The following is a 12,244-nucleotide window of genomic DNA, read 5'->3' as shown; positions in this document are numbered from 1 at the left end:
CTCGGCCAGCGCCGTGGCTCAATAGGCTAATCCTCCGCCTGCGGCTCTGGCACACCAGGTTATAGTCCCAGTCAGGGCACCGGATTCTGTCCCGGTTGCTCCTCTTCCAGTCCAGCTCTCTGCTGTGGCCTGGGAGTGCAGTGGAGGATGGCCCAAGTCCTTGGGCCCTGCATCCTCATGGGAGACCAGGAAAAGCATCTGGCTCCTGGCTTCGGATCAGTGCGGTGTGCCGGCCACAGCACACCGGCCGCAGCAGCCATTAAGGGGTGAACTAACAGAAAAGGAAGACCTTTCTCTGTCTCTTTCTCACTGTCCACTCTGCCTGTTTAAAAAAAAAAAAAAAGGCCGGCGCCGCGGCTCACTAGGCTAATCCTCCGCCTAGCGGCGCCGGCACACCGGGTTCTAGTCCCGGTCGGGGCGCCGGATTCTGTCCCGGTTGCCCCTCTTCCAGGCCAGCCCTCTGCTGTGGCCAGGGAGTGCAGTGGAGGATGGCCCAGGTGCTTGGGCCCTGCACCCCATGGGAGACCAGGAAAAAGCACCTGGCTCCTGGCTCCTGCCATCGGATCAGCACGGTGCGCTGGCCACGGCGGCCATTGGAGGGTGAACCAACGGCAAAGGAAGACCTTTCTCTCTGTCTCTCTCTCTCTCACTGTCCACTCTGCCTGTCAAAAAAAAAAACAAACAAACAAAAAAAAAAAAAACAAAAAACCTCTCTCTCTCTCTGCCTCTCCTCTCTTTGTGTAACTCTTTCAAATAAATAAATAAATCTTAAAAAATAAAAAATTAATATTATAGTATGAATAAAAATGAAAGAATTTAAGAGACAATGAAGAGGGAAAATCTATATTGATTGGATATAGGGAATTTTAGAAATGCTATTTTTGGTTTGAATAATCAAAATTACGCCTTCAACAGAAAAAAGGCAAAAAACATGATCTTGATTTTAAGAGTTTTGGCTGGAGCCGTGGCTCACTAGGTTAATCCTCCACCTGCGGCGCCGGCACCCTGGGTTCTAGTCCTGGTCAGGGTGCCAGATTCTGTCCCGGTTGCTCCTCTTCCAGTCCAGCTCTCTGCTGTGGCCCGGGAGGGCAGTGGAGGATGGCCCAGGTCCTTGGGCCCTGCACCCACCTGGGAGACCAGGAGGAAGCACCTGGCTCCTGGCTTTGGATCGGCGCAGCATGCCGGCCACAACACGCCGGCCAGAGCAGCCACTTGAGGGGTGAACTAACGGAAAAAGGAAGACCTTTCTCTCTGTCTCTCTCTCTTTCACTGTCTAACTCTGCCTGTCAAAAAAAAAAAAAAGAGTTAGTTTTGCTTTTGCATTCTAAGTATGAGTAAGTATTCTACTACACTTCAGGTACAAAGATGCAGAAGACAGAAATGAAGTCAAGAGTTTTAAAAGTGGTCAGGGCAAAGAAAGAGATTTAAAGCTCATCTGTAAAGAAGGTCTAATAAGTAACAGGAATAGAAGAGCTTACGAGTGGACACAAGGATGAGCATATCTAACTCAAGAACACATGAGATCAGAAAATAGTCCTCAGAACAAAGATCATGTTCATGGACTCAGAAGAGTCTAAGCCGGACCTTATTACACATTTGATAAATATTAGCCAGCAAAAATAGCACATCAGAAGGAAAAAAAAAACCTAAAGAAGGAAAAAGGAACCAACAATGCAGGTCAAAAAGGGCATGCAATGGACACAGCAATTAAGATGATTGTTGAAATGCCCATTTTCTGTATTTAAGCCTGGGTCTAAGTGGCAGGATGGGGTGGGTCCAAGTACTTGGATCACTGACATTCATCAGGAAACCTAGATTGAATTCTAGGTTCTGGCTTCAGCCTGTCCCAGTCCCAGTTGTTGCAGGCATTAGAGGAGTGAATCAGCAGATGGAAGATCTCTGCTTATCTATTCTTCAAATATAATAAAAATTAAACGCAAATAAAATCCTGAAAATATTTTAAAAGAGAATATACTGTAATACATTAATTCCAAAAATGCCCAAGATTGGCTGAAATTCATCAATATAATTAATCAACAGAGACAGAAAAGCACCTGACAAAATTCAAAAAAATATACATTCATACAGAAAATGCTGAGGAAAAACAGGAATAAAAAAGAAACTTCTCAATGTGTCTTAAAAGAAAAATCTATGAAAAGACTGTTGCTAACTTAATAGTAAAAAAACTACTTTCCACCTAAAATCAGGATATTTGAACAATTTTTAAACCTTGTTCTGGAACTCCTAACAAGTGCAAAATAAGTAAAAAGCATTCAGAAAGTAAAGTAAGAAGGTAAAACTATGTTTGTAGATGAAATAACTGTCTATGTAGAAAAAATAATAAAAAAATCTACTAAAACTAACAAGTCAGTTTAGCAGGACATGGAATATAAGGAAAACATAGTATATATAGTATACAGCATATAGTATATATTTCTATATAATAGCAACCAATGAATGGATACTGAAACTTTTTCAGGTATCATTTTTATCAAAATACATATAATACCCATGGATATACTTTTTAAAATATGTACAAGATGCAATACTGAAAACTACAAAATACTGCTGAAAGAAATTAACGAAAAGCAATAAACGAACAAATATTCAAAATTCAAGGATTAAGAGATTCACTACAGTTAAGATACTGGCTGTCCCAAAACTGGTCTATATAGGCAATACAGCACTGAATAAATTCCCAACCATTTTGTAGAAACTGACAGACTGAAAGCAAAATAGGCAAAGTCAAGTTTCTAAAACAATCTTGAAGGTAAAGAACAAAGCTGGAATATGCACACTTTCAATTTCAAAACTTAATACAAAATTACAGTTAGAATATGATAGGAACTTTGAGATAGACATTTAGAACAATGGAACAGAACTAAGAATCCAGAACCAAATTTATAGTCAACTGGTTTTTGACAAAGGTACCAAGGCAATTCAATATGGAAAATGTTACTGATGGTATGATTATAGCATATCTGTGAAGAAACTAAAAACTACTGAATTATACCCTTATATGAGAAATTTTGTGCTACAGAAATTAGATCTTAAGATTGTTATAAACACACAGATAACATTACAGGCTGCAGAGCCTAAAGAGACATGACAACTAAATATAATAAATGATCCTGTATTAAGGCCAGAGTAGAATGAAGACATTAGGCGGGCCTGCTTTGTGGTACAGCAGGTTAAAACTCCAGCCTGCAGCACCAGTATCCCATGTGGGTGCCGGTTCTAGTCCAGGCTGCTCCTCTTCCAATCCAGCTCTCTGCTACGGCCTGGGAAAGCAGTGGACAATGGTCCAAGTCCTTGGGTCCCTACACCTGCATGGCAGACCCAAAAGAAGTTCCTGGTTGCTGGCTTTGGATCTGCTCAACTCCGGCCGTTGCAGCCACCTGGGGAGTGAACCAGTGGATGGAAGACCTTTCTGTCTCTCCCTCTCACTGTAACTGTACCTCTCAAATGAATAAATAAAATCTTTAAAAATAAATAGTCATTAGGTAGAAAACTGGTAAAATCTAAGTCTGTAATTTAATTACTAGTATTATACCAATGTAAGTTTCTAGTTTTGACCAGTAAGACATAACCATGTCTGAGGCTAACATGAGAAGAAACTGGTTGAAAGTATTCTCCATACTATCTTTGCAACATTATTTAATTATTTAAAAATGAGAAGTTTTATTTATTTATTTAGTTAGTTAGTTATTTAAGTGAAGGCAGGTATTTGGCCCATCAGTTAAGACACCATTTGGGACACCAGTATCCCATATATGAGAACCTTGATTAAAGTCCAAGCTCTATTTTGTATTCCAGTTTCCTGCTAATGCATACCCTGGGAGGAAGCAGGTGACAGCTCAAGTATTTGCATCCCTTCTACTCACGTTGGAAGAGTTGGAATGAGTGCCAACCTTCTGAATTCAGCCTGGCTCATTTCCAGGTGTTACAGGCATTAGGGAGTGAATAATGGATAGAAGATCTGTCTGCCTTTCTAATACATAAAAAACAAATTTTAAGGGGCTGGCTCTTTGGTGTAGCGGATAAAACTGCCATCTGCAGCGCAGGCTTCCCTGTACATGGGCACCGGTTCAAGTCCCGGCTGCTCCACTTCTGATTCAGCTCTCTACTATGGCCTGGCAAAGCAATAGAAGATGGCCCAAGTCCTTGGGCCCCCACACCCCTGTGTGAAGACTCGGAGGAAGCTCCTGGTTTTGGATAGGCGCAGATCCGGCTGTTGCAGCCAATTAGGGAGTGAACCAGTGGATGGAAGACTTTCTCTTTTTCTCTCTCTCTAACTCTGACTTTCAAACAACTAAATAAATCTTTAAAATAAGTAAACTTTAAAACAATAATTTTTAAAAATTTTAAGTGAGATATCACTACACACAATAGAGTGGTTAAAATTTTAAGGAAGCACAATTTTAAGTGCTGCTTAGAGGACTTGGATGCCATAGAGTCTGAAAGCTAAGACAAGGATGAAGCTTCCATTTCTTCAGTTGCTTTGGAATAAAAGATCAAAGGGAATAGTAGTAATCAGAAAAGCAAGTAGCAGAATTAAAGTCTGTCAAGATTGGGGCCAGCATTGTAGCATGGTGGGTTACGCTACTGCCTATGATGCTGGCATGCCATATGGGCACTGACTTGTGTCCCAGCTGTCCCACTTCCAATCCAGCTCCCTACTAATGCACCCAGGAAATCAACGGATGATGGCCAATTGCTTGATCCTGCACCTATGTGGGAGACCCGAATGAAGCTCCTGGCTTCAACCTGGTCCAGTCAGAAGACAGACAATCTCTTGAACTGTGTGTGTGTGTTTATCTCCCTCTCTTTCTGGGACTGTCTTTCAAATAAATAATCATTAAAAAAGTAAAATAAGATAAAAAATAAAGTTAGCCAAGATAAAGCAGAGAAGTTCTAATCTTGGTTATCACACTGCTCTTTATACATCACAAATTTAATAAAAAAGTTCCTTTATTCACCAAAATTTAACAGCCACAAATAAAACAAACTGATATTCTTTAAGTAATAAGCTGATTTGTAAATAACATTTAAAAGAATTATTTCCTATTGTAGTATTAAATAAGCAAATTAAATGCTATTACTAAAAATGGAAATTTCAGAAAAGTTTTCTCCATTCTCACTGGGTCAAGCAATTCTAAAACAATGCTTTATAATTCAGTGACTCATACTTATCTTACTCGATTATATGCACACAGAACTCTGATAAGTGTATTATTTGAACCAGAAATAATATTAGAGGCAGCCTGGAAAATTCTAGGAAATTGCTACCAATGTTTTGCAATGCTTTAGTCAGTTAAGCATCTCTTTCACAGTAACCACGGTATTTCTACCCATTTAAAATTTAAATTTATAGCAAAGATTGGCTAAATGTTTCAATCCCTATGTCCTCCTCCTAGGCATAAAGAAATTTCCTAACCTTGAAAGCATTATGCTAGAATCCTACAACTAGTCTGAACAATGGGATAAAGGCAAAGTAATATCCCTCCACTTCAAGAGCAGCCCCCAGCAAAATTCTTACCAATCCCTAGATGCTATCTGTGTAAAGCTGTAAGTAAAGGAATTCACAATGGACTCACCTCTTGGAGGACAAAACCCACCAACAGCAGAAAATGTGGCATAAGAGAGAAGCAGACTTACACTGCCTTAAGTCTCTGAGAATCTGGGGTTCTCTGTTATAATACTTTATATCAAATGCATGCATTAATAATACATTTAATATAATAGTTTTTCATTAAAAAGAAATGGGGTTTGGGAATGTTTGGCCTAGGAGTTAAGAAGCTACTTGCTTCCTGTTAATATGTACCTGCTAATGTGCACCCCAGGGGGCATGTGACAGCTCAAATAGTTGGGTACCTGCCATTCACATGGGAGACCTGGATCCAGTATCCAATCCGAGGCATTTGGAGTGATCCAGCAGATGTCTCTTTGTCTCTATCTCTCTCCCTTCCTCTCTCCCTCTCTGTTTGTATGTTGTCTCTCTACCTCTCAAAAAACAGATTTTTGGCCGGCGCCGCGGCTCACTTGGCTAATCCTCCACCTGTGGCGCCGGCACCCTGGGTTCTAGTCCCGGTTGGGGCGCCGGATTCTGTCCCCGTTGCTCCTCTTCCAGGCCAGCTCTTTGCTGTGGCCTGGGAGGGCAGCGGAGGATGGCCCAGGTCCTTGGGCCTTGCACCTGCATGGGAGACCAGGAGGAAGCACCTGGCTCCTGGCTTCAGATCGGCACAGCTCGCCAGCCGTAGCGGCCATTTTGGGGGTGAACCAACAGAAAGAAGACCTTTCTCTCTGTCTCTCTCTCTTTCACTGTCTAACTCTGCCTGTCAAAAAAAAAAAAAAAAAAAAAAAAGATTTTTAAAAAAAATAGTAAAATAAGGAATGTTCATCTGTGCATCACCCAAAATCATCTTATATATTAAAAAAGCTAACAAGAGTTCCAATCTTCCAAAACTGTGAGGAAAGTATTCAACAAGTGAAGATATGAAAGGAACAAATCTTTTGGGAAGAAAAAGAGTTATTAAGTAGAATTCAAATATAGCTTTAATAACATGTATTTAACAAAGATATAATATATATGTGCTCTAATAACTCAGTATCAAAACAATTTTCAGAATTCATCATTCACCTATCCCTACAACAAATAACACCTAAAGAGCAACATGTAAATCTACATTTTTACCATTTCAACGGGTATTTTTCTATTATGTTTTATTTCTCATTTCTAATTAAGTGATTTTCAAAACCTGTTTTTTTTGCATTACTTTTTGTTTAACTAAAAGCTAAGCAGAAACTATCCTAAAACAGATGCTCCTCAATTTATGAGTTTCATCTTAAGTTGAAAACACATTTAATCCTCCTAACCTACTGAACATCAGAATTTAACAACACAGGAAACACACTACTGAGTAGCAGTTGTTTACCCTCATGACCATGTGACTGACTAGGAGTCCACCATTCATTGTTACCTCCAGCATCAGGAGAGAGTGCAGTACTGTATACTGACAGCTCAGGAAAAGATCAAAATTCAAAATTTTGAAATTGGGTTTCGACTAAATACATTTTGCGTTCACACTATCATAAACTCAAGTAAAACTGTCATTCAACTGGAAATCATCTATATATTTAACTAGTTACATAAAGACTTTTATAGTATGTGATAACTAGATCTAAAATTTATCAGAGCACCTAAGTGAAAGATCAATGAAAATTCTTCCACAACCCACTAAAATGTTTGAGATCAAGTCTACTTTTCAAAGGAGTTTACATTAAGCAGGTATATTAATATATATAAATACATAAATAAATATATAATTAAGCAGGTTAGTAATATCAGATGTAATAAATGAATTAAAGACAAGTTCCTTTCCTACAACTTTCCAAAATCATTTATTTTTAAGATGCCTCATGAGTTTATGAAAAGGAAAATTTCTCTTACTGAATTTTACTATTTTTATTAGAAAATAAACTATTCTGAGAGCTTGGGCAGACATCAAATAACATGAGCTTTTCCCCACAGTTGCATTATCCTCATCAGATGAGAGAAAACTTGTAATAAAAATAAGCGAATAATATTGTGAAGAAAGGCTTTTTAACCTCTTAATATGTTATCAAAATATTTCTTTTGTATTAATCTACATAAAAGGAGAGCCTGTTTTATAGTTTCTGACTCCCACTTCTTTTAATCTCATTTTTTAAAATTTAAAATAATAGTTATTTTTAAAACATCAATCAGTAGAAATAACATACTTATCAGATTTCCTCTTGCATCCCTGAGAGGAGCTCCACCTCCACCTTTTCCCCAGGGGTTGTAACTTCTCATTTCTGCTTCTAATTTAGCTTCATATTCTTCTTTCTCTTCACGTTCTTTCTTCCTCCTTTCTTCCCTTTCCCGAATCTTAATAACATAAGATATATTTAAAGTAAATGCTGACAAGCACTCTGAAACAAGAGGTTAGTAATATCAGATGTAATTTGATTTTTCCTGTTAGAAACAAAAAACTAGAGGTTTTTTTTAGTACACTTCACTACAAAGTCTAAAATTACTAATATAGGTAAAAACCTAATTTAAAAACACTTAGATAGCTGAAATATATAGCTACTGGACCCCGTATCATGCCACCAAAGGCCTTTCTAGCTACTAACTTCACTTGAGACTCAACTTACTCCTCCTTCATATCCCCAGCTTATATCAGAGCCATTCCCTCCCTAACTACGCTGGTTCCATCAGAACATTAGGATTTCCCTACTTTACTCTTCTATCTATCCTTTCATGAGAACTGCTCAGTCACAAAGTCTACTTCCTACCTCACCAGACCTTCTATCCCTAGGCAAACTCTGTTCTCCAAATTGAAGATTCAAAGTTCTTTGAAGAATAATAGCCTACTAAAATACAGCTAAATGACTGTACATAAAATATATTCTTGAAATCACTAATAAGCATATGATTGTTAGAGACATATGAACAGTGAACATGTATCTACATTTTAGAAATTCACTTTTACAGTCTTAACCATATACATAGTAAATATAGGCAACATTTCACTCCAGCGTGGCCAAAGAAATCACCATATACAGAAAACAGACTTTCCAATTTCGAAAACCTAGTTTTGTCAGTTGTATCAATATTCTCATTCATAAACAGATTGTGAATTCAAAATTCAGTCTTTCACATATAGAATCCTAACATTTTTCTAAAGAGTTGATAATGCTATCTTTCAAGAAGGTTGCAATGTAAAAGTTGAATGAAAATACTTTAAAAAAAATCCAAGTACAACTTTACAGAAAAGTACTCCAGTTAAATATATAACTACACCAAGAGTCCAGGGCCCTCTTGCAGATAAGGGAATTCCCCCAAAACCTCTGCATTTGATGCAGATACTCTTAAGTAAACACTATTCAAAATACTACAAACTACACAGAACTATAATTATACACTCTCCTATCATGTTATTCTTCCTCTATTTCCTATCTTGGTTTACAGCCTCATTATTCTCTTTGATTAGAATACTGAGAATCATCTTCAAGTCCCTAGTTCTTTATCTTTCCCTATATCCAAGTCTTGTTAATGAAACCTCACAATTGTGTCTTGATGTCCTCCACATTTTCCCATCTGGTTCAGAGCTTCATTGCCTCCTAGTTAAGACTATTTCAATAGTTCACTGTAAGATTTACCTGCCACATTTCTTTGCCAATTATACATATCACAACCAGTTATCTTCCTAACAGGTCAATTTGTTCACATCAACCAATCTTTTTACTCTTTACTTGGCTTAAAAATCTCTTTCCTACGGCTGTCTGTAACAGGATGAAATTGAAAGAACTGTAACAGCTAGTCCTTCACATTCTTCCATCACTATCTTTCACCTCTTCCCCTATACCAATTCTATTCTCTGGAGATAACAGGAATGTGTAACCTATTCATTATATAACATACAACTCAAATATAAACTACCATGTGAAGCCCTCCAACTGCTAAAGGAAATTAGTCTTCCTATCCCATGCTTCCAACAGCATTCCAGTATAACCACCTCAAAATGTGTCATACTGAGTTACAACTGACTGTGCTTTCTTTTTCCCTTCCCTGTCACACTGTGATGTCTAAGGGACCACCACGCTAACACACAAAATGTTTAATATCAAACAAATAAGTGAACAGTTGGATACCTGCTGCTGCAAAGCTTCTTGGTAAGACTGAAGAGACTGTCGGGAAGGTTTTGGTTTATCTTCAAAAAACAATCCTGAATTTACTGTTCTATCACTTGTAACTTTCAGTTCATTCTGTCCAATTGCATTCCTGCATCAAATACACAATTAAATGTGAATTCATCTATTATTAAGAAATAACAAAGTTTAAGAAAAGGCTACATTCATGACATATAAACGCATTTAGAAATAGAGAAGGGTATTTCTCTATATTTCAAAGAGGAATGCTTAAAGTAAGTGACCCCTTCCTAAGCTCTCCCTCCTACCTTTGCTTTGACAATCCATGGAACTATCAAGTTCACTGGATCTATTTCTTGACCTACATGGCAGTTACAGAAAAGTGAAAACACTATATAATTCATCAAGCAATAGATACATGACTTAGATACTTTTCTGAATATATAGAAATAACACACTGAAGTATGTCACTACTCAAGTAACACCAAATAATGATTTAACAACTTCCTAGCCATTTCAAAAGTAAAACAATGTAATTACAATAAAAAGTCTGATTGCTGCAAATAAAATAAAAACTATTGAAAAACTCATCAAAAACAAAATTTTTAAACATGTTGATGTTACAGAAATCATACACAATAAAGTGTTGTTTCTTAAGTTCTACACATTTAAGTGCAGGAATGTATCCACTTTGGAGAAAATAATACATTTTTAAAATGCAAATTATAGAATAAACTCAAATATTAATAAAGAAATCATAAAAAGAAACTACAAATGGCCATCGTACTTCCAAATACATCATCATCACCTTAAACAATGAGCTTGTTTTGTGCATCTAACTTACCCAATTCATTTTTAATCTTTTATTAGGCTAAACAAATATGTTTGCCCTACACTGTCACAGTGAATGATGAGTGGGCAAAGGGGAAGATAAGGAGAACAAGAGCAAATTGTTCCCACTCGACACTATAATTTTTCAGAACAAGGGCACTCTTTATGTGTGAATGAATAAAGAAGACTGAGATGGTTTATCTGAGTAAACTCAATCTCTCAAAATATACTGGTAAACAGATTTTCTCAGCTTCTATTTTACTCATTATCCTTCCTGCCTTCTACTCCCTTCTCACAAGTTTTTTGTCCTATATTTATCAACTCCTTCCTGATCCAATGAAAATAGGGTTGAAGGACGTATATACAGTCAGATCAGGACAGGAGTAAAGTAGGAAATGATAGGGTATTAAGTATACAATTCAGTTATTTTTACTAAATTGATAGAATTGAACAATCATCACTATAATCTAGTTTTGAACCATTTCCATAACTCAAAAAATACACCCCTTTTACACATTTACAACCAATCCCCACTCTTATCGTATCCCCAAGCAATCACTAAGTAACTTGCTTTCTGTCTCTATAGATTTGCTCTTTCTGGACATTTTATAAAAACAGAACCACATAGTATAGATTGATTTGTTCACTTAGTATAATACTTTTGAAGTTCACCCATATTGGTTCTGTAATTCACTCTTTTTTAATGCTGAAAAATGTATAATTTATCCATTCACTAACTGATGAACATTTAAATTGTCTTCACTTTCTGGCTATCATGAATAATGCTATGAACATCCACATGCAGTCTGTGTGTATGGTTATTTTTATTTACCTTGATGACTCGAAGTAGAATTTCAGAATTATATGGTAAGTTTAAGATTTTTTAAGAGGTTGCCATTTCCTGTAACTGCTTTTTATGTATTTTTTTCTTATTTAGTAACTCTACTGGAAATCTCTCCTTAATTCCATTATCTTTAGATAATTCCATTATCTAATGTTCTTTTGAAACTGTATTAATTTATTTCCTCTTCCTTTTTAATACTTGTACCTATCTTCCTTCATTTCTTACTATTTTCAGCTTTGCTGAAACCATTGGTTCCCCCCAAAAAAAAGTAGTAAGTAAGAAAACTCTCAAAAAGAATGTTTAAATGTATCACTATTACACAAATATACAATGTAGGTTCTTCACATTTATACTGTTTCAGTTAACTAGACAGTATAAATTACTTTTAAATTACTTTTTAATTCTTCTCTTCTAATTTTTCTGTTTAAGTTTTTAAGTACTAATGGACACTAAGTTTTACTAATGGTTCTTCTCTATTGACATGATCATGTAAGTTTTCTTCTTTATTTTGTTAACAAGGTCTACTACAGTAGCTAATTTTATTATAATATTGATATATCTAAAACCAATTAGCTCTTAGTATTTATCAGACACTGTCACAGACATTTTACAAATTTTAATTCATTCAATCCTCTTAAGAATCCTTTGCATTGATACTATTAGCCCTATTAACAGGTTAAGGAATAGAAGTTAAGAAATCTGCTTCAAGATAATGAGCTGTAACAACAGGATTCAAATCAAGGCAATCTGGCTGCAAATTCCATACTCTTAATTGATATGCTCTACTATATCTAATCATCCCACATTCCAGAGTCATTCTAATTTAGAATAAATTGTTCTTTTTCTGCATCGCAAGGCCCAGTTCTAGAGTTCTTGTGCCTAAGTTCTAAGTGC

The 12,244-nt window shown here is 36.7% G+C and overlaps 1 protein-coding gene across 38 annotated transcripts in view; it reads right to left on the bottom strand.

Annotated features, from left to right (window-relative positions):
- The window catches only part of CSPP1 (centrosome and spindle pole associated protein 1), a 144,216-nt gene that overhangs the window by 51,903 nt on the left and 80,069 nt on the right, over window positions 1–12,244 (bottom strand). For all 38 annotated transcript variants that reach the window (XR_011389120.1, XR_011389122.1, XR_011389123.1 and 35 more), the window contains 2 exons: window positions 9,679–9,808; window positions 7,762–7,909 (listed from right to left, as the gene is read on the bottom strand). Coding sequence is in view for 32 of the 38 variants with exons in the window: in XM_008255605.4 (XP_008253827.2) it covers window positions 7,762–7,909; window positions 9,679–9,808 (278 nt within the window). In the remaining 6 variants the exon portion in view is untranslated. The remainder of the gene's footprint in view (window positions 1–7,761; window positions 7,910–9,678; window positions 9,809–12,244) is intronic.

Source organism: Oryctolagus cuniculus, chromosome 6, assembly GCF_964237555.1.
Source record: "Oryctolagus cuniculus chromosome 6, mOryCun1.1, whole genome shotgun sequence".
NCBI classification, from domain to species: Eukaryota; Metazoa; Chordata; class Mammalia; order Lagomorpha; family Leporidae; genus Oryctolagus; species Oryctolagus cuniculus.
Note: the sequence above shows the minus strand (reverse complement) of the source record. Positions and strands in the feature narration are given on the sequence as shown.